Source organism: Macaca thibetana, chromosome X (genome assembly GCF_024542745.1).
Source record: "Macaca thibetana thibetana isolate TM-01 chromosome X, ASM2454274v1, whole genome shotgun sequence".
NCBI lineage: Eukaryota > Metazoa > Chordata > Mammalia > Primates > Cercopithecidae > Macaca > Macaca thibetana.
Window position 1 is genome coordinate 117,051,183 of NC_065598.1, and position 20,993 is coordinate 117,072,175.

General features: G+C 37.5%; 1 protein-coding gene across 1 annotated transcript in view; it reads right to left on the reverse strand.

Moving 5' to 3' along the window:
* Positions 1 to 20,792, reverse strand: part of LOC126945885 (ubiquitin-conjugating enzyme E2 variant 1) — a 38,756-nt gene extending 17,964 nt beyond the window's left edge. Inside the window, exon 1 of the mRNA XM_050775879.1 lies at positions 20,709 to 20,792. Coding sequence (XP_050631836.1) covers positions 20,709 to 20,792 — 84 coding nt within the window. The remainder of the gene's footprint in view (positions 1 to 20,708) is intronic.
* Between the last annotated feature and the right edge of the window lie 201 nt (positions 20,793 to 20,993).

The following is a 20,993-nucleotide window of genomic DNA, read 5'->3' on the forward strand; positions in this document are numbered from 1 at the left end:
AGATCCTTGAAGAATCGCCACACTGTCTTCCACAATTGTTGAACTAATTTACACTCCCACCAACAGTGTAAAAGCATTCCTATTTCTCTACATCCTCTCCAGCATCTGTTGTTTCCTGACTTTTTAATGATTGCCATTGTAACTGGCATGAGATGGTATCTCATTGTGGTTTTGATTTGCATTTCTTTAATGACCAGTGATGATGAGCTTTTTTTCATGTGTTTGTTGGCTGTGTAAATGTCTTCTTTTGAGAAGTGTCTGTTTATATCCTTCACCCACTTTTTGATGGCGTTGTTGTTTTTTTCTTGTAAATTTGTTTAGGTTCTTTGTAGATTCTAAATATTAGCCCTTTGTCAGATGGATAGATTGCAAAAATTTTCAGCCATTCTGTAGGTTGTTCACTCAGATGATAGTTTCTTCTACTGTGCAGAAGCTCTTTAGTTTAGTTAGATCCCATTTGTCAATTTTGGCTTTTGTTGCCTTTGCTTTTGGTGTTTTGGTCATGAAGTCTTTACCCATGCTTATGTCCTGAATGGTATCGCCTAGGTTTTCTTCTAGGGTTTTTATGGTTTTAGGTCTTACGTTTAAGTCTTTAATCCATCTTGAGTTAATTTTTGCATAAGGTACAAGGGAGGGGTCTAGTTTCAGTTTTCTGCATATATCTAGCCAGTTTTCCCAACACCATTTATTAAATAGAGAATCCTTTCCCCATTGCTTGTTTTTGTCAGGTTTATAAAAAATCAGACCGCTGTAGATTAAAAACTCCACATTACATTTTATGGGACGTCTTCTTTTTGGGTTCTTCAGTGAAGATGGAGAGCGAGCAACAGAAGGGTGGAGGAGAACAGAAGGCATCTGATGAACATTTGTTTATATTGGTTAATGTTGTCTTCATTTGTAGACTCCAAGACAGTTATTGCTGTAGACCAGGTATTGACTTTTTTTTTTTTTTTTTTGTAAATAGCCAGATAGCAAGCATGTTCAATTTTTTCAGGATATGCATTCTTATTTAAGCTACTAAATTTTGCTGTTGCAATGGAAAAGCAGCTACAGTTAATATATAAAGTGATAGGTGTGGCTGTGTTGCAATAAAATGTTATTTACAAAAATAAACGGCAGGTTGGTTTTGTCCCAAAAGCCATAATATATCCACTCCTGCATGTAGAGAGCTATTGACCAGAGCAGGTGCTTTGCCTCATCACCTTGTACCTGATTTAGACATGCCTTAGATGCAGGGGTATCCCCTGAGGAATAATTCCTTAACAGCAAGGTCAGATAGAACGTAGGACACTGAGAACACAGCTATCAGGCCTTTATTTCTCTCTGACACAAACCTTATAAATGAGTAGTGTATGAGTGGAGGATTGGTCAATCTATTGTACCATTTCAAACCCTGACCTTTCTACAGCAAGCATAATTACAGGTAAAACTACTCGATTAATATATCAAGGGATCTGATCTTTTGTATCTTATTTTTATGTATGTGAATTGGATTTCTAGAGAACTGAACAGTACTTGAAGTCCTCCAGGTATATCACAAGCTTGGGAACAAATACATGCAACTTACTGCTGTGGTTTTTTTCCCTTGAAGAATCAAAGAAGAGAGGAAAGAATATGGAATTGATTAGTTATGTAGGAGCTCTGTGAGACAACAAAGGCCATGCTAGGGAAGATTACAGAAAATGAACCAGTTCAGATGATGTTGGTGAGTTAATCTAGGGCCGTGTGGCATAAATTTATATAATTGAGTCCAGAATATTACCTTGGGCTCTGAGCCAGATGTTGCTCCTTCAAAACAGGCACCAGATGCTGCAGGAGATATCCCTCTGCCAGATGGCATTATCCATGAACAAAATCCTCTCTACCCTGTTTGATGGGCATTGGAGTATCTTCTCATGGAGTGTTAGGAAAAAAACCAATACAATAAATTTAAAGTATGAACACAACTTCCTAATTGGGCATTTACATCCTAGTTGAATGAAGGTCTAGGGGCATCCTGCCTTTGAATACCAAAATCGAGCTAATATATTTACAATACTCTTCTGTTTGAATATGTAATAAAGCTTTAAAAAGTAGACCCTGGAATCACACAGCCTAAGTTCAAATCCTGGTTACTCACTTACTATGGGACCTTAAACATATTACTTAAGCCCTCTGGATCTTGGTTTATAAAACTTTAAAATTAGTTAAGTTGAAATAATGCATGGGAAGTGCTTAGTTCACTACCTGGCACACAGCTTTCAAGATGTTAGCTATTCATATTATTGTTTTACTTTTTACCTTCCTGAGTTATTGTGAAGGTGAGAGTGTGTGGAATAGTATGAAGAAAGTGGTTTTGAAATCAGACAAATCTAAATTTAAATACTGTTTCAAAAATGCATTAGCTGTGTGACTATGGGCAGGTTACATACATTAGCTTATTTCTCAATACATCATTCTGTTTTCTCTTTTATAAAACAGGAATAATTTTATGAACATATTATGAATAGAAATAATAATAAATAGGAGGATCCAATCTAACTAAATGTTAATTCTTGCCTTAAATCTGGCTGGACTTTGAAATAACTTATTTTTTAAATTTTAAAATATTTGTATTTTAATAGCTTTTGGGGTACAAGTTTTATTTGTTGTTGCATGAATGAATTATGGAGTGGTGAATTCTGGTATTTTAGTGCACCCATCACCCGAGAAGTGTACATTGTACCTAACTGGTAGTTTTTTTCCAGAGTCCCACTCTTACCCTCCTCCTTCTGGGTCTCTAAAGTCCATTATATCATTATTATGTCTTTGTGTTCGATAGCTTAACTCCCATTTAAAAGTGAGAACATATGGTTTTAGATTTTCACTCCTGTTACTTCATTTAGAATAATAGCTTTCAAGTCCATCCAAGTTGCTGCAAGATACATGATTTTGTTCCTTTTTATGGCTGAGTAGTATTCCACATTTTCTTTATCTACTTATTAGTTTATGGGCATTTAGTTTGGTTCCACATTGTTAAAATGATGAACTGTGCTGCTATAGACATACATGTACAAATGTCTTCTTCGTATAATGACTTATTTTCCTTTGGGTAGATATCCAGTAGTGGGATTTCTAGATTGAATAATAGAACTACTTTTATCTCTTTAAGAAATATCCATACTGTTTTTCGTAGAAGTTGTACTAATTTACGTCCTATCCAGCAGTGTAAAACATTCCCTTTCCACCACATTCCCAACAACATCTACTATATTTCTATTTATTGGTTATGGGCATTCTTGCAGGAGTAAGGTGGTATCCCATTGTGGTTTTGATTTGCATTTCCCCAATCATTACTAATGATAAGCATTTTTTTCTTATGTTTGTTGGCCATTTGCATATCTTCTTTTGAGAATTGTCTATTCATGGCTTTTGTCCACTTTCTTCTTAATTGCTTTTTTAAATTTTTATTTTTTATTTCAATAGGTTTTTGTGGGACAAGTGGTGTTTGGTTACATGGATAAGTTCTTTAGTGGTGATTTCTGAGATTTTGATGCATCCATCACATGAGCAGAGTGCATTGTACCCAATACATAGTCTTTTATCCTTCACGCCCCTCCCACCCTTCCCCCGAATCCCCAAAGTTCATTGTAACATTCTTATGCTTTTGCATCCTCATAGTTTAGCTCCCACTTATGAGTGAGAACATTCAGTGTTTGGTTTTCCATTCCATACTTCACTTAGAATAATGGTCTCCAATTCCATCCAGGTTGCTGCTACTGCCATTATTTCATTCCATTTTATGGCTGAATAGTATTTCATGGTATACCATGTGATATATATGTGATATAGATATCTCACATATATATCACATGGTATACCATAAAATATATATATATATGTAAAACATTATATTTATCCACTCATTGATTGATTGGAATCTGGACTGGTTTCATATTGTTGCAATTGTGAATTGTGCTGCCACAAACATGCATGTGCAAATGTCTTTTTCATATAAAGACTTCTTTTCCTCTGGGTAGGTACCCAGTAGTGGAATTGCTGAATCAAATGATATATCTACTTTTAGTTATTTAAGGAATTTCCACACCATTCTCCATTGTGGGTGTACTAGTTTACATTTTCACCAACAGTGTAAAAGTGTTTCTTTTTCACCATATCCATGTCAACATTATTATTATTATTCTTTTTTATTATGGCCATTCTTGCAGGAGTAAGGTGGTATCTCACTGAGGTTTTGATTTATATTTCACTGATCATTAGCGATGTTGAGCCTTGTTTTAATATGTTTGTTGGCCATCTGTATATCTTCTTTTGAGAATTGTCTATTCATGTCCTTAGCCCACTTTTTGATGGGATTGTTTATTTTTTTTCTTGCTGATTTGAGTTCCTTATAGATCCTGGATATTAGTTATTTGTTGGTTGCATAGTTTGCAAAGATTTTCTCCTATTCTGTGGGTTGTCTGTTAACTCTGCTGACTATTTCTTTTGCTGTGCAGAAGCTTTTTAGTTTAAATTCTATCTATTTATCTTTGTTTTTGTTGCAATTGCTTTTGGGTTCTTGGTCATGAAGTATTTGCCTAAGACAGTGTCTACAAGGGTTTTTCTGATGTTATCTTCTAGAATTTTTATGGTTTCAGATCCTGGATTTAAGTCTTTGACCCATCTTGAGTTGATTTTTCTGTAAGGTGAGAGATGAGGATTCAGTTTCATTCTTGTATATTTGGTTTGCCAATTAACCCAGCGCCATTTATTGAGTAGAGTGTCCTTTCCCCAGTCTATGTTTTTGTTTGCTTTGTTGAAGATCACTTGACTGTAAGTATTTGGCTTTATTTCTGTATCCTGTATTCTGTTCCATTGGTCTGTGTGCCTATTTTTATACCACTACCATGCTTTGCCCACGTTTTGATGGGATTATTACTGTTATTATTATTTGCTAATAAGTCTGAGTTCTTTGTAGATTCTAGATACTAGCTCTTTGTTAGATGAATAGTTTGCAGATATTTCCTTCCACATTGTAGGTTGTCTGTTTACTGATTGTTATTGCTATTATTTTTGCTGTGAAGAAACTTTTTAGTTTAATTAGGTCCCATTTATTTATTTTTGTTCTTGTTGCATTTGCTTTTGGGGTTTTAGTCATGAATTCTTTGCCTAGGCCAATGTCTAGAAGTTTTTCCAACGTTGTCTTCTAAAATTTTTATAGTTTCATGTCCTATATATAAGTCTTAATCCATCTCAAGTTGATTTTTGTTTAAAGTGGGAGACAGGGATCCAGTTTTATTTTTCTACAAGTGGCTTGCCAGTTTTCCCAGCATAATTTATTAAATAAGTTAATATTTTTGTATGCTTTGTTGAAAATCAGTTGGGTGTACGCACCTGGCTTTATTTCTGGGTTCTTTATTCTGTTCCATTGGTCTATGTGTCTACTTTTATTTTTATTTTTATTTTTTTTAAATTTATTTATTATTATTATACTTTAAGTTGTAGGGTACATGTGCATAACGTGCAGGTTTGTTACATATGTATACTTGTGCCATGTTGGTGTGCTGCACCCATCAACTTGTCATTTACATCAGGTATAACTCCCAATGCAATCCCTCCCCCCTCCCTCCTCCCCATGATAGGCCCTGGTGTGTGATGTTCCCCTTCCTGAGTCCAAGTGATCTCATTGTTCAGTTCCCACCTATGAGTGAGAACATGCAGTGTTTGGTTTTCTGTTCTTGTGATAGTTTGCTAAGAATGATGGTTTCCAGCTGCATCCATGTCCCTACAAAGGACACAAACTCATCCTTTTTGATGGCTGCATAGTATTCCATGGTGTATATGTGCCACATTTTCTTAATCCAATCTGTCACTGATGGACATTTGGGTTGATTCCAAGTCTTTGCTATTGTGAATAGTGCCGCAATAAACACACGTGTGCATGTGTCTTTATAGCAGCATAATTTATAATCCTTTGGGTATATACACAGTAATGGGATGGCTGGGTCATATGGTACATCTAGTTCTAGATCCTTGAGGAATCGCCATACTGTTTTCCATAACGGTTGAACTAGTTTACAATCCCACCAACAGTGTAAAAGTGTTCCTATTTCTCCACATCCTCTCCAGCACCTGTTGTTTCCTGACTTTTTAATGATCGCCATTCTAACTGGTGTGAGATGGTATCTCATTGTGGTTTTGATTTGCATTTCTCTGATGGCCAGTGATGATGAGCATTTTTTCATGTGTCTGTTGGCTGTATGAATGTCTTCTTCTGAGAAATGTCTGTTCATATCCTTAGCCCACTTTTTGATGGGGTTGTTTGTTTTTTTCTTGTAAATTTGTTTGAGTTCTTTGTAGGTTCTGGATATTAGCCCTTTGTCAGATGAGTAGATACTACTACCATGCTGTTTTGATAGCTACAGTCTTGTAATGGAATTTGAGGTTAGGTAATGTGATGCCTTTTGATTTGTCACTTTGCTGAGGATTGCTTTGGTTATTCAGGCTCTTTTTAAATTACATATGAATATAAGGATTTTTTTTCTAATTCTGTGAAATATGATGTTGATATTTTGATGGGAATTGCATTAAATCTGTAGATTGTTTTGGGCAGTATGGTCATGTTTGCATATTGATTCTTTCAATCCATAAGCATGGAATGTGTTTCCATTTGTTTGTGTCATGTATGATTTCTCTCTGCAGTTTATTGGAGTTTTCCTTGTAGAGATCTTTCACCTCCTTAGTGAGATTCCTAGGTATATTCCTAGATATTTTCCCTTTTTTGCGTTTCTTGTAAAAGGAAATGAGTTCTTGATTTGATTCTCGGTTTGGTTGTTGTTGGTGTATACCAGTGCTGCTGATTTGTGTACACTGATTTGGTAACCTGATACTTTACTGAATTTGTTTATAAAGTTCAGGAGTCTTTTGGAGGAGTCTTTAGGATTTTCAAGGAATATGATCATAGCATCTGCAAACAGCAATAATTTGACTTTCTCTTTTCAATTTGGATGCCCTTTATTTCTTTCTCTTGCTTAATTTCTCTGGCTAGGACTTCCAGAACTAAGTTGAATAGGAGTGGTGAAAGCAGGCACCCTTGTCTTTTTTCTGTTTTCAGGGGAAATGCTTTCAACTTTTCCCCGTTCAGTATGATATTGGCTATGGGTTTGTTATATACAGTTTTTATTAATTTGAGGTAAGTACCTTTTATGCCTAGTTTGAGGGTTTTTATCATAAAGGAATTCCAGATTTTGTTGAATGCTTTTTCTGCATCTACTGAGATAATATTTTTTTTGTTTTTAATTCTGCTTATGTGGTGCATCACATTGATTGAATTATGTATGTTAAACTATCTCTGCATCCCTTGGATGAAACTGACTTGATCATGATGTATTATCTTTTTGATATGCTGTTGGATTCAGTTAGCTAGTATTTTGTTGAAGATTTTTGCATCTATGTTCATCAGAGAAATTGGTCTGTAGTTTGTTGTGCCCTTTCCTGGTTTTAGTATCAGGGTGATACTAGCTTCATATAATGATGTAGGGAGGAGTCCCTCTTTCTCAATCTTTGAATAGTTTCAGTAGGATTAGTACCAATCCTTCTTTGAATGTCTAGTAGAATTCATCTGTGAATCCATCTGGTCCTGGGTTTTTTATTTGTTTGCAATTTTTAAATTACTGATTCAATCTCGCTGCCTGTTATTGGTGTATTCAGGGATTCTATGTATTCCTGATTTAATCTAGGAAGGTTATGTGTTACAAGGAATGTATCCATTTCCTCTTGTGTATCTAGTTTGTACACATAAAGGTGTTCATAGTAGTCTTGAATGATGTTTTGTATTTCTGTGGTGTCAGTTGTAATGTCTCCAGTTTCATTTCCAATAGAGGCTATTTGGATCTTCTTTGTTCTTCTTTTTGTTTTTTCTTTGAGAAGGTTCTTGCTTGGTCACCCAGGCTGGAGTGCAGGGCCCAGTCTCAGCTCACTGCAGCCTCGACTTCCCAGGCTCAAGCAATCCTTCCACCTTAGCTTCTCACGTAGCTGGGGCTGCTGGCACAAACCTACCACACGTGGTTAATTTTTTCATTTTTTTGTAGAGATGAGGTTTTGCCATGTTGCCCATGCTGGTCTCAAACTCCTGAGTTCAAGTGATCTGCCACCTTTGGCCTCCCAAAGTGCTGGGATTACAGGTGTGAGACACTGCACTGGGCCTTCTCTCTACTTTATTTGGTTAGTCTAGCTAATGGTCTATTTTATTTAGCTTTTTTTTAAACCAGATTTTTATTTCATTGATCTCATGTAATTTTCTAATTTAAATTTCCTTTAGTTCTGCTCTGACCTGTTATTTTTTTTCTTCTGTTAGTTGTACATTTGTTTTGTTTTTGTTTCTCTAGTTCCTCGAGGTATGACATTAGATTTTCAATTTTGCTCTTTCAGACTTTTTGATGTAGGCTTTTTGCACTATAAACTTTCCTTTTAGCAGTTCTTTTGCTGTATCCCAGAGGTTTTGATAAGTTGTGTCACTATAATTGAATTTGAAGAACTTTTAAATCTCCATCTGGATTTCATTGTTAAGCTAGATGTCTTTCAGGAACCAATTATTTGATTTCCATATATTTGCACAGCTTTGAATGTTCCTTTTAGGGTTGACTTCTAATATTATTCTGCTGTGGTCTGATAAGATATTGATACAATTTTAATTTTTTAAAATTTATTGAGACTTGTTTTGTTGCCTATTGTATGGTCTATCTTGGAGAATGCTCCATGTGCTGATGAGAAGAATGTATATTCTGCAGTTCTTGGGTAAAATGTTCTATAAATATCTGTTAAGCCCATTTGTTCTAGCACGTCATTTAAGTCCATTGATTCTTTGTTGACTATCTGTCTTGAAGATCTGTCAGTAGTGTATTGATCTGTCTAGTGCTGTCAGTAGTGTATTGAAGATTCCCACTGTTATTGTGTTGCTTTCTATCTCACTTCTTAGGTCTAGTAGTAATTGTTTTATGAATCTGTGAGCTCCACTATTAGGTGCACATAAATTTAGGATTGTAATGCCTTCTTATTGGATTGATTCTTTTTTTTTTTCTATTTTTTAAATTTACTTTAAGTTCCAGGATACATGCGCAGAACATGCAGGTTTTACATAGGTATACATATTTCATGGTGGTTTGCTGCATCTGTCAACCCATCATCTAGGTTATAAGCCTCATATGCATTTGCTATTTGTCCTAATACTCTCCCTCCCCTAGCTCCTTAAAACCTGACAGGCCCCAGTGTGTGTTGCTCCCCTACCTCTATCCATGTGTTTTCATTGTTCAACTCTTACTTGTGAGTGAGAATATGCAGTATTTAGTTTTCTGTTCCTGTGCTAGTTTGCTGAGGATGATGGCTTCCAGCTTCATCCATGTCCCTGCAAAGGATATTATCTCATTCTTTTTATGGCTGCATAGCATTGCATGGTGTATATGGACAACATTTTCTTTATCCAGTATAACATTGGTGGGCATTTAGGTTGCTTCCATGTCTTTTCTATTGTAAATAGTGCTGCAATAAACATACATGTGCATGTGTCTTTATAGTAAAATAATTTATACTAATTTTGGTATATAACCAGTAATGGGATTGCTGGGTCAAATGGTATTTCTAGTTCTAGATCCTAGAAGAATCGTCTTCCACAATGGTTGAACTAATTTACATTCCCATCAACCATATGAAAGCATTCCTATTTCTCCACAGCCTTGCCAGCATCTATTGTTTCCTGACTTTTTAGGAATCACCATTCTGACTGGTGTGAGATTGTATCTCATTGTGGTTCTGATTTGTGTTTTTTTTTTAATTTTAATTAAAAAATTTTTTTATTATTATACTTTAAGTTCTAGTGTACATGTGCACAACGTGCAGGTTTGTTACATATGTATACATGTGCCACGTTGGTGTGCTGCACCCATTAACTCATCATTTACATTAGGTATATCTCCTAATGCTATCCCTCCACCCTCCTCCCTCCCCACAATAGGACCTGGTGTGTGATGTTCCCCTTCCTGTGTCCAAGTGATCTCATTGTTCAATTCCCACCTATGAGTGAGAACGTGCGGTATTTGGTTTTCTGTTCTTGTGATAGTTTGCTGAGAATGATGGTTTCCACCTGCATCCATGATCCTACAAAGGACACAAACTCATCCTTTTTTATGGCTGCATAGTATTCCATGGTGTACATGTGCCACATTTTCTTAATCCAGTCTGTCACTGATGGACATTTGAGTTGATTCCAAATCTTTGCTATTGTGAATAGTGCTCTGATAAACATATGTGTGCATGTGTCTTTATAGCAGCATGATTTATAATCCTTTGGGTATATACCCAGTAATGGGATGGCTGGATCAAATGGTATTTCTAGTTCTAGATCCTTGAGGAATCGCCATACGGTTTTCCACAATGGTTGAACTAGTTTACAGTCCCACCAACAGTGTAAAAGTGTTCCTATTTTTCCACATCCTGTCCAGCACCTGTTGTTTCCTGATTTTTTGATGATTGCATTTCTAACTGGTGTGAGATGGTATCTCATTGTGGTTTTGATTTGCATTTCTCTGATAGCAAGTGATGATGAGCATTTTTTCATGTGTCTGTTGGCTGTATGAATGTCTTCTTTTGAGAAGTGTCTGTTCATATCCTTTGCCCACTTTTTGATGGGGTTGTTTTTTCTTGTAAATTTGTTTGAGTTCTTTGTAGGTTCTGGATATTAGCCCTTTGTCAGATGAGTAGATTGCAAAAATTTTCTCCCCTTCTGTAGGTTGTCTGTTCACTCTGATGGTAGTTTCTTTTGTTGTGCAGAAGCTCTTTAGTTTAGTTAGATCCCATTTGTCAATTTTGGCTTTTGTTGCCGTTGTTTTTGGTGTTTTAGACATGAAGTCTTTGCCCCTGCCTATGTCCGGAATGTTATTACCTAGGTTTTCTTCTAGGGTTTTTATGGTTTTAGGCCTAACATTTAAGTCTCTAATCCATCTTGAATAAATTTTTGTATAAGGAGTAAGGAAAGGATCCAGTTTCAGCTTTCTACTTATGACTAGCCAATTTTCCCAGTACCGTTTCTTAAATAGGGAATCCTTTCCCCATTTCTTGTTTTTGTCAGGTTTGTCAAAGATCAGATGGCTGTAGATGTGTGGTATTATTCCCGAGGGCTCTGTTCTGTTCCATTGGTCTATATCTCTGTTTTGGTACCAGTATCATGCTGTTTTGGTTACTGTAGCCTTGTAGTATAGTTTGAAGTCAGGTGGCATGATGCCTCCAGCTTTGTTCTTTTGGCTTAGGATTGTGTTTGCAATGCGGGCTCTTTTTTGGTTCCATGTGAACTTTAAAGCAGTTTTTTCTAATTCTGTGAAGAAACTCATTGGTAGCTTAATGGGGATGGCATTGAATCTATAAATTACCTTGGGCAGTATGGCCATTTTCACAATATTGATTCTTCCTATCCATGAGCATGGTATATTCTTCCATTTGTTTGTGTCCTCTTTTATTTCACTGAGCAGTGGTTTGTAGTTCTCCTTGAAGAGGTCCTTTACATCCCTTGTAAGTTGGATTCCTCGGTATTTTATTCTTTTGAAGCTATTGTGAATGGGAGTTCATTCATGATTTGGCTCTCTGTTTGTCTGTTACTGGTGTATATGAATGGGAGTTCATTCATGATTTGGCTCTCTGTTTGTCTGTTACTGGTGTATAAGAATGCTTGTGATTTTTGCACATTGATTTTGTATCCTGAGACTTTGCTGAAGTTGCTTATCAGCTTAAGGAGATTTTGGGCTGAGACAATGGGGTTTTCTAAATATACAATCATGTCATCTGCAAAGAGGGACAATTTGACTTCTTCTTTTCCTAACTGAATACCCTTTACTTCTTTCTCTTGCCTGATTGCCCTAGCCAGAACTTCCAACACTATGTTGAATAGGAGTGGTGAGAGAGGGCATCCCTGTCTTGTGCCAGTTTTCAAAGGGAATTTTTCCAGTTTTTGCCCATTCAGCATGATATTGGCTGTGGGTTTGTCATAAATAGCTCTTATTATTTTGAGATATGTTCCATCAATACCAAATTTATTGAGAGTAAAGTGCAGTATTAGGGTGGGAGTTACCTGATTTTCCATGTGTTGTGTGTCTCAGTTTCCCTTGGCTAGGAAAAGGAATTCCCTTCCCCCTTGTGCTTCCCAGGTGAGGCAATGCCTCGCTCTTTTTCAGCTCTCGCTGGTCAGGCTGGACCCATGGACCAGCATCAACTGTATGACACACCGCAGTGAGATGAACCCAGTACCTCAATTGAAAATGCAGAAATCACCCGTCTTCTGTGTCACTCACACTGTGAGCTTGAGGCTGGAGCTGTTCCTATTCGGCCATCTTGGGTGCCCTGATTTGTATTTTTCTAATATTGAGTTTTCTTCAAAAAGTCTGTCAGCTGCATAAATGTCTTCTTTTGAGAAGTGTCTGTTCATATCCTTTGCCCACTTTTCGATAGGGTCTTTTTTTTTTTTTCTTTTTGTAAATTTGTTTAAGTTTCTTGCAAATTCTGGATATTAGACCTTTGTCAGATAAATAGATTGCAAAAATTTTCTCCCATTCTATAGGTTGCCTTTCACTCTGATGATAGTTTCTTTTGCTGTGCAGAAGCTCTTTAGCATAATTAGATCCCATTTGTCAATTTTAGCTTTTGTTGCAATTGCTTTTGGCATTTTCATCATGAAATCTTTGCCTAAGCCTATGTCCTCAATGGCATTGCCTAAGTTTTATTCTAGGGTTTTTATGGTTTTGAGTTTTACATTTTAGTCTTTAGTCCACCTTGAATTAATTTTTGTTTAAGGTGTAAGGAAGGGGTCCAGGTTCATTTTTCTGCATATGGCTAGCCAATTTTTCCAGAACCATTTATTAAAGAGAGACTCCTTTCCCCATTGCTTGTTTTTGTCAGGTTTGTTGAAGATCAGATGGTTGTAGATGTGTGGTATTATTTCTGACATCTGTGTTCTGTTTTATTGGTCTGTATGTCTGTTTTGGGACCAGTACCATGCTGTTTTCGTTACTGTAGATTTGTAGTATAGTTTGAAGTCAGGTAGCATAATGCCTCCAGCTTTTTTTTTTTTTTTCCCCTTAAGATTGTCTTGGTTATATGTGCTCTTTTTTTTCATTCCATATGAAATTTAAAGCAGTTTTTTTTTTTAATTCTTTGAAGAATGTCGATGATAGTTTGATGGGAATCGCATTGAATCTACAAATTACTTTGGGCAGTATGGCCATTTTCACAATACTAATTCTTCCTTTCCATGAGGATGGGATTTTTTTTTTTTTCATTTGTTTATGTCCTCTTTTATTTTCTTTTTTTTTTTTTTTTTTTTTTTTTTTTTTTGAGACGGAGTCTCGCTTTGTCGCCCAGGCTGGAGTGCAGTGGCCGGATCTCAGCTCACTGCAAGCTCCACCTCCCGGGTTTACGCCATTCTCCTGCCTCAGCCTCCCGAGTAGCTGGGACTACAGGTGTCCGCCACCTCGCCCAGCTAAGTTTTTTCTTATTTTTTAGTAGAGACGGGGTTTCACCGTGTCAGCCAGGATGGTCTCGATCTCCTGACCTCGTGATCCGCCCGTCTCGGCCTCCCAAAGTGCTGGGATTACAGGCTTGAGCCACCGCGCCCGGCATCCTCTTTTATTTTCTTGAGCAGTGGATTATAGTTCTCTTTGAAGAGGTTCTTCACATCCTTAGTTATCTGTGTTTCTGGGTATTGTATTCTTTTTGTAGCAATTGTGAATTAAGGTTCATTTATGATTTTGCTTTCTGCTTGCCTATTGTTGGTGTGTAAGAATGCTTGTGATTTTAGTACAGTGATTTCATATCCTGAGACTTTGCTGAAGTTGCTTATCAGCTTAAAGAGTTTGAGGCTGAGACGAGGGGGTTTTCTAAATATAGAATCACATCATCTGCAAGCAGAGACAATTTGACTTTCTCTCTTAGTATTTGAGTACTCTTTATTTTTTTTTTGTCTTGCCTGATTGCCTTGGCCAGAACTTCCAATACTAAGTTGAATAGGAGTGGTGAGAGAGGGCATCCTTGTCTTGTGCTGGTTTTCAAAGCGAATGCTTCCAGCTTTTGTCCATTCAGTATGACATCCACTGTCAGTTAGTCATAAATAGCTCTTATTATTTTGAGGTATGTTTCATCAATATCTAGTTTATTGAGAGATTTTAATATGAAGGGATGTTGAATTTTATCAAAGGCTTTTTCTGTATCTGCTGAGATAATCATGTGGTTTTTGTCATTTGTTCTGTTTATGTAATGTATTAAATTTACTGATTTGCGTATGTTGAACCAGCCTTGAATCCCAAAGAAGAAGCTGGCATGATTGTGGTGGATCAACATTTTGATGTGCTGCTGGATTCAGTTTACCAGTATTTGATTGAGGATTTTCACATCCATGTTCATCAGGGATATTGGTGTGAAGTTTTCTTTGTTGTGTATCTGCAGGATTTGATATAAAGATGATACTGGCCTCATAAAATGAGTTAAGGAGGAGTCCTTCCTTTTTAATTTTCAGAATAGCTTTAGAAGGAATGGTACCAGCTCCTCTTTGTACCTCTGGTAGAATTCAGCTGTAAATCCATCTGGTACTGGGCTTTTTCGGTTGGTAGGCTATTAATTACTGCCTCAATTTCAGAACTTGATATTAATCTATTCAGGGATTTGACTTCTTCCTGGTTTAGTCTTGGGAGGGTGTTTGTCTCCAGGAATTTATCCATGTCTTCTAGATTTTTCAGTTTATTTGTGTAGAGGTGTTTATAGTATTCTCTGACGGTAGTTTGTATTTCTGTGAGGTCAGTGGTGATGTCCCTTTTATCATTTTTTGTTTTGTCTATTTGATTTTGTTCTCTTTTATTCTTTAGTAGTCTAGCTAGCAGTCTATTTTGTTATTTTTTTCTCAAAAAACAAACAAACAAACAAACTCATGTATTCATTGATTTTTGAAGGTTTTTTTCGTGTCTCTATCTCCTTTAGTTCTGCTCTGATCCTAGTTATGTCTTGTCTTTGCTAGCTTTTGGATTTGTTTGCTCTTGCTTCTCCAGTTATTTTAATTGTGATGTTAGGGTGTTGATTTGAGATCTTTCTAGCTTTCTGATATAAGCATTTAATGTTATAAATTTCCCTCTTAATCCTGCTTTAGTTGTATCCTAGAGATTTTGGTACATTGTCTCTTTGCTCTCATTGGTTTCAAATAACTTCTTGATATCTTCCATAATTTCATTATTTACCCAGACATCATTCAGAAGCAGGTTGTTCAATTTCCATGTAGTTGTGTGGCTTTGAGTGGGTTTCTTAATCCTGAGTTTTAGTGTGATTGCACTGTGGTCTCAGAGACTATTATGATTTCAGTTCTTTTGCATTTGCTGAGTAGCTTTTCACTTTCAATTATGTGGTCAATTTTAGAATAAGTGCCATGTGGTGCCAAGAAGAATGTATGTTCTGTTGATTTGGGGTGGAGTGTTCTGTAGATGCTTATTATGTCTACTTGATCCAGAATTCAGTTCAAGTCCTGAATATCCTTCTTAATTTTCTGTCTTGTTAATCTGTTTAATATTGACAGTAGTGTGTTAAAGTCTCCCACTATTATTGTGTGGGAGTCTAAGTCTCTTTGTAGGTCTCTGAGAACTTGTATTATGAATCTGGGTGCTCCTGTATTGGGTGCATAGGTATTTAGGATAGCTAGCTCTTCTTGTTGAATGGATCCCTTTACCATTATGTAATACCTTTCTTTGTCTTTTTTGATCTTTGTTGGTTTAAAGTACGTTTTGTCAGAAATTAGGATTGCAACCCTTGTTTTTTTTTTCTTTTTTTTTGTTTGTTTTTTTGGTTTGTTTGTTTGTTTGTTTCTGCTTTCCAATTGCTTGGTAAATTTGCCTCCATCCCTTTATTTTGAGCATATGTGTGTGCTTGCACATGAGATGGGTCTCCTGAGTACAGCACAACACTGGGTCTTGACTCTTTATCCAATTTGTCATTCTGTGTCTTTTTTTTTTTTTTTTTTTTTTTTTTTTTGAGACGGAGTCTCGCGCTGTCACCCAGGCTGGAGTGCAGTGGCCGGATCTCAGCTCACTGCAAGCACCGCCTCCCGGGTTCACGCCATTCTCCTGCCTCCGCCTCCCAAGTAGCTGGGACTACAGGCGTCCGCCACCTCGGCCAGCTAGTTTTTTGTATTTTTTAGTAGAGACGGGGTTTCACCGTGTTAACCAGGATGGTCTCGATCTCCTGACCTCGTGATCCGCCCGTCTCGGCCTCCCAAAGTGCTGGGATTACAGGCTTGAGCCACCGCGCCCGGCCCATTCTGTGTCTTTTAATTGGGGCATTTAGTGCATTTACATTTAAGGTTAATACTGTTATGTGTGAATTCGATTGTGTCATCATGATGTTATCTGGTTATTTTGCCCACTAGTTGATGCAGTTTCTTCAAAGTGTCTTTGGTCTTCATATTTTAGTGTATTTTTGCAGTGGTTGGTACCAGTTTTTCCTTTCCATATTTAGTGCTTACTCCAGGAACTCTTGCAAGGCAGGCCTAGCAGTGATGAAATCCCTTGACATTTGCTTGTCTGCAAAGGATTTCATTTCTTCTTCTCTTATGAAGCTTAGTTTGGTTGGATATGACATTTTGGGTTGAAAATTCTTTTCTTAAGAATGTCAAATATTGGTTCCCACTCTCTTCTGGCTTGTATTGTTTCTGCTGAGAGATCTGTGCTTAGTCTGATGGGCTTTCCTTTGTAGGTGACCTGGACTTTCTCTCTGACTGCCCTTAATATTTTTTTCCTTTATTTCAACCTTTGATAATCTGGTGATTGTATGTCCCGCAGTTGATCTTCTCATGGGGTATCTTACTGATATTCTCTTTATTTCCTGAATTTGAATGTTGGCCTGTCTTTCTAGGTTGGGGAAATTCTCCGGGATAATATCCCAAAGTGTGTTTTCCAACTTGATTCTGTTCTCCCTGTCTCTTTCAGATATTGCAATCAATTGTAGGTTCAGTCTTTTTACATAGTCCCATATTTCTCTTAGGCTTTGTTTGTTACTTTTCATTTGTTTTTCTCTAATCTTGTTTGCCTGCCTTATTTCAGCAAGATGGTCTTCAAACTCTGATATTCTTTCTTCTCCTTGATCAATTTAGTTATTGATACTTGTGTGTGCTTCGAGAAGTTCTAGTGCTGTGTTTTTCAGCTCCATCAAGTCATTTATGTTCTTCTCTACACTGGTTATTCTAGTTAGCAGCTCCTGTAACCTTTTATCAAGGTTCTTACCTTCTTTGCATTGGGTTAAAACATGATTTTTAGCTCAGCAGAGTTTGTTATTACCTACCTTCTGAAGCTTACTTCTTTCAATTTGTCCATCTTATCCTCCTTCCAGTTTTGCACCCTTGCTGGAGAGGTGTTGTGATCATTTGGATGAGAAGAGGCACTCTGGCCTTTTGAGTTTTCAGTGGTTTTTCTTCGTTGTTGTTGATTCTTTCTCATCTTCATGAGTTTGTCCATTTTTGATCATTGAGGCTGCTAACCCTTGGATGAGGTTTTTATGGGGACTTTTTTAGTTGATGCTGTTGTTGTTGCTTTCTGTTTCTTGTTTGCTTGTTTGTTTGTTTGTTTGTTTTTAATGGTAAGGTCCCTCTTCTGTAGGGCTGCTGTGGTTTGTTGGGGTTTCCCTTCAGGCCCTATTCGTCTGGTTCACTCCTGCACCTGGAGATGTCACTTGAGGAGATTGGAGAACAGCAAAGATGGGTGTCTGTTTCTTCTTCTGGGATCTCTGACCTCTAAGGGAACCAACCTGATGCCAGTAGGAATGTTCCTTTATAGGATGTCTGACAACCCTTGTTGGAGAGTCTGACCCATTTGGGTGGTACAGGGAACAGGACCAATTTAATGAAGCATTTTGGATCCCCCTTGGTGGAGGGGACGTGCTGCCAAAATTTCTCAGAACTAGAGGGAGAAACGACTAAGTCTGCTGGTCTGTGGAGACTATGACCATCCCTCCTCCTAGGGGCTCAGACCCAGGGAGATCAGAGTTCTGTCCCTGAGCCCCTGTCTGGAGTTGGCATTCCTGCAAGGAAGCACTCCCCAGTGAGGAGGGATGGGTCAGGGTCAGGCCTAAAGAGGCACTGTGGCCACAGCTGCCATAGCTGATATGTTGGGCTATGGGGAATACCCCTTGGGACCAAGCCGTCCAACCTCCTTGGCTCTAGCAGGGGAAATGCATGGCCTGGAGCTATGGAGATGGTTGCCATCCTCCTCTCACCCCGGGAGCTTAGTAAGTTATGCAGCTAGCAGTCCCAGTGTTGGCTGCTGTCCCTCTCCCAAGGAGCTTAGGTGGCTTAGACAGCAGGCAGTTGCCTCTTTTCTAGGGAACTCAGCAGGCTTAAGCAGATTCTAGCTGAGTGGCTATTGAGCATCTGCACAGCTCTGTGGTTGAAACCCTAGGACCCCATGGAATGGGCTCATGAGTGGGACCTTCTGATCCATGGGTTGCACAGTTCTGAGGAAAAAGCATAGTTTCCCAGGCTGGGTAGCATCCTTACTCACTGCCTTCCTTGGTTGGGGGTTGGGGGCTCCTCTGCCCTGTATGACTCTCAGGTGGGCTGCTGCACCACACTGCTCTTCCTTCCTCTCCATGGACCACATCAGCTGCCTTGCCAGTCCTGATGACAGAACCTGGATACCTTGGATGCCTGCGCTGGATTTGCACACTCTTTTTGTTCTTTTTGATGGGAACCTCTGATCGCTGTTCCTTCTAGTTGGCCATCTTGGCCAAGCCTCTTCAACATTGATTCTTTTATTGTTATATAGTGACCATCATTGTCTTTTTTTACTGTTGTTGCTTTGAGGTCTGTTTTTGTCTGACATAAGAAAAGTTACTACTGTTCAATTTTGGTTTCCATTTGTGTGGAATATCTCCCCCCTCCCAAGTTTTACCTTGAGTTTATAGGAATCTTTCCAATTTGGAGAGTCTCTTGAAGACATCAGATATTTGGCTGGCAGTTTTTTTATCTATTCTGTGATTCTACATCTTTAAAGTGAAGTAGTTCAGCCATTTAGGTTCAATGTTAGTGTTGAGATGTGAAGTACTGTTCTCTTTATCATGTTAATTGTTACTCAGATGTTTTTTAAATTGTATTTTTGTTTTTTATGCCTTGCGAGTTTTAATTTCAAGAGGTTCTATTTTGGTGCATATCAGGCTTTTGTTTCAAGATCTAGAACTCTTCTTACCATATCTTGTAGTGCTGATCTGGTAGTGACAAATTCCCTCAGCATTTGTCTGAAAATACATTTATTTCTCTTTCATTTATGAAACTTAATTTTTGGTGGATACAAAATTCTTGGCTGACAGTCGTTCAGTTTAAAAAGGTTGAAAATAGAACGCAATCCCTTCCGACTTGTAAAGTTTCTGCTGAGAAGACTTTTGTTATTCTCATAGGTTTTACTTTGTAGGTTACCTGATGATTTTGGCTTACTTCTTTTAGCATTATTTTCTTCATGTTGACTTTAGATAGCCTCATGAATATATGCCTTGGTTAAAATCTTTTTGCAATAAATTTCTCAGGAGTTATTTGAGCTTCTTAAATTTGGATATCTAGGTCTCTATCCAGACCAGGAAAGCTTTCCTCAATTATTTCCTCAAATAAATTTTTCAGACTGTTTCCCTTCTCCCTCAGGAGCACCAATTATTCTTAGATTTGACTGTTTTACATAATTCCATGTTTATTGGAGACTTTGCTCATTGATTTTGATTTTTTTTAAATTTTTGTCTGATTGGGTTAATTCAATAGCCTTTTCTTTGAGCTCTGAAATTATTTTTTCTACTTGTTCTAGTCTATTGTTAAAACTTTCCACTGCATTTTGTAATTCCATAAGTGTGTGTTTTATTTCCAGAAATTCTGACTGTTTTTTCTTTATTATATCTATCACTCTGGGAAGATTTTATTCATATCTTGAACTGCTTTTTAAATTTTCTTATCATGATTTTCATCTTCTTCTTATATCTCATTGAGTAGCTTAATAATCAACCTTCTGAATTCCTAATCTGATATTTCAAATATTTCATCTTGTTTTGAATTCATTGCTGGATAGCTACTGTGATCTTTTGAGAGCATTATAGAACCCTGTTTTGTCCCATTAACAGAGTTACTTTTCTGGTTCCTTCTTAGTTGGGTAAGCTATTACTTCTAAATATTCTGGAATTTATGTTTGATTGGATTGTTTCTTTTTTATTTTTTAATTTTTTTTTTCCCCTTAAGAGTGTGGCTTTAATGCTTATAGTTAATTATAGCTTAATTCAGTTCTTGGTACTTTCAAGGGTGAAGACTCTGTAAGAGTTCCTTGGTTATAGAGAGTCTTTTTATGGTGGTGATATAGTTTGAATCTGTGTTCCTACCTGAATCTCATGTTCAGTTGTAAAACTCAAGGTTGGAGATGGAGCCTGGTGGGAGGCGACTGGATCATGGGGGCAGTTTCTCATGATTTAATACCATCTTCCTTTGTGCTGCCATTGTGATAGTGAGTTCTCATGGGATCTGGTTGTTTAAAAGTTTGTGGCATCTCCCCCCTCCCTCTTCCTCCTTCTCCAGCCATGTGACACAGCATGCTCCTCATTTGCTTTCTGCCATGATTGGAGGCTTCTTGAGACCTCCCCAGAAGTAGAAGCCACTATGTGTTCTGTACAGCCGGCAGCACTGTGAGCCAATTAAACCTTTTTTCTTTATAAATTACCAGTCTCAAGTGTTTATAGGAGTGCAAGAATACACTAATACAGGTGGTTTTCTCATATTCCGGTTGTTGTAGCAATGTGCTCATTACGTGAACAAGTTTACTGCTTCATATGGGGTTGAGATGGTAAAGGGCTCTTGAAGAATGTCTCATTCCTCTGTGGTGTGCACTATTAATTAATTAATTTATTTATTTATTTATATTTCCCTAGTATTTCATTTAATGATTTGATGGTTCAGGCTTCAGGCCAGTAGGGTAGGTGTCCCTGGTTAGAAATTGGTTGTGGCT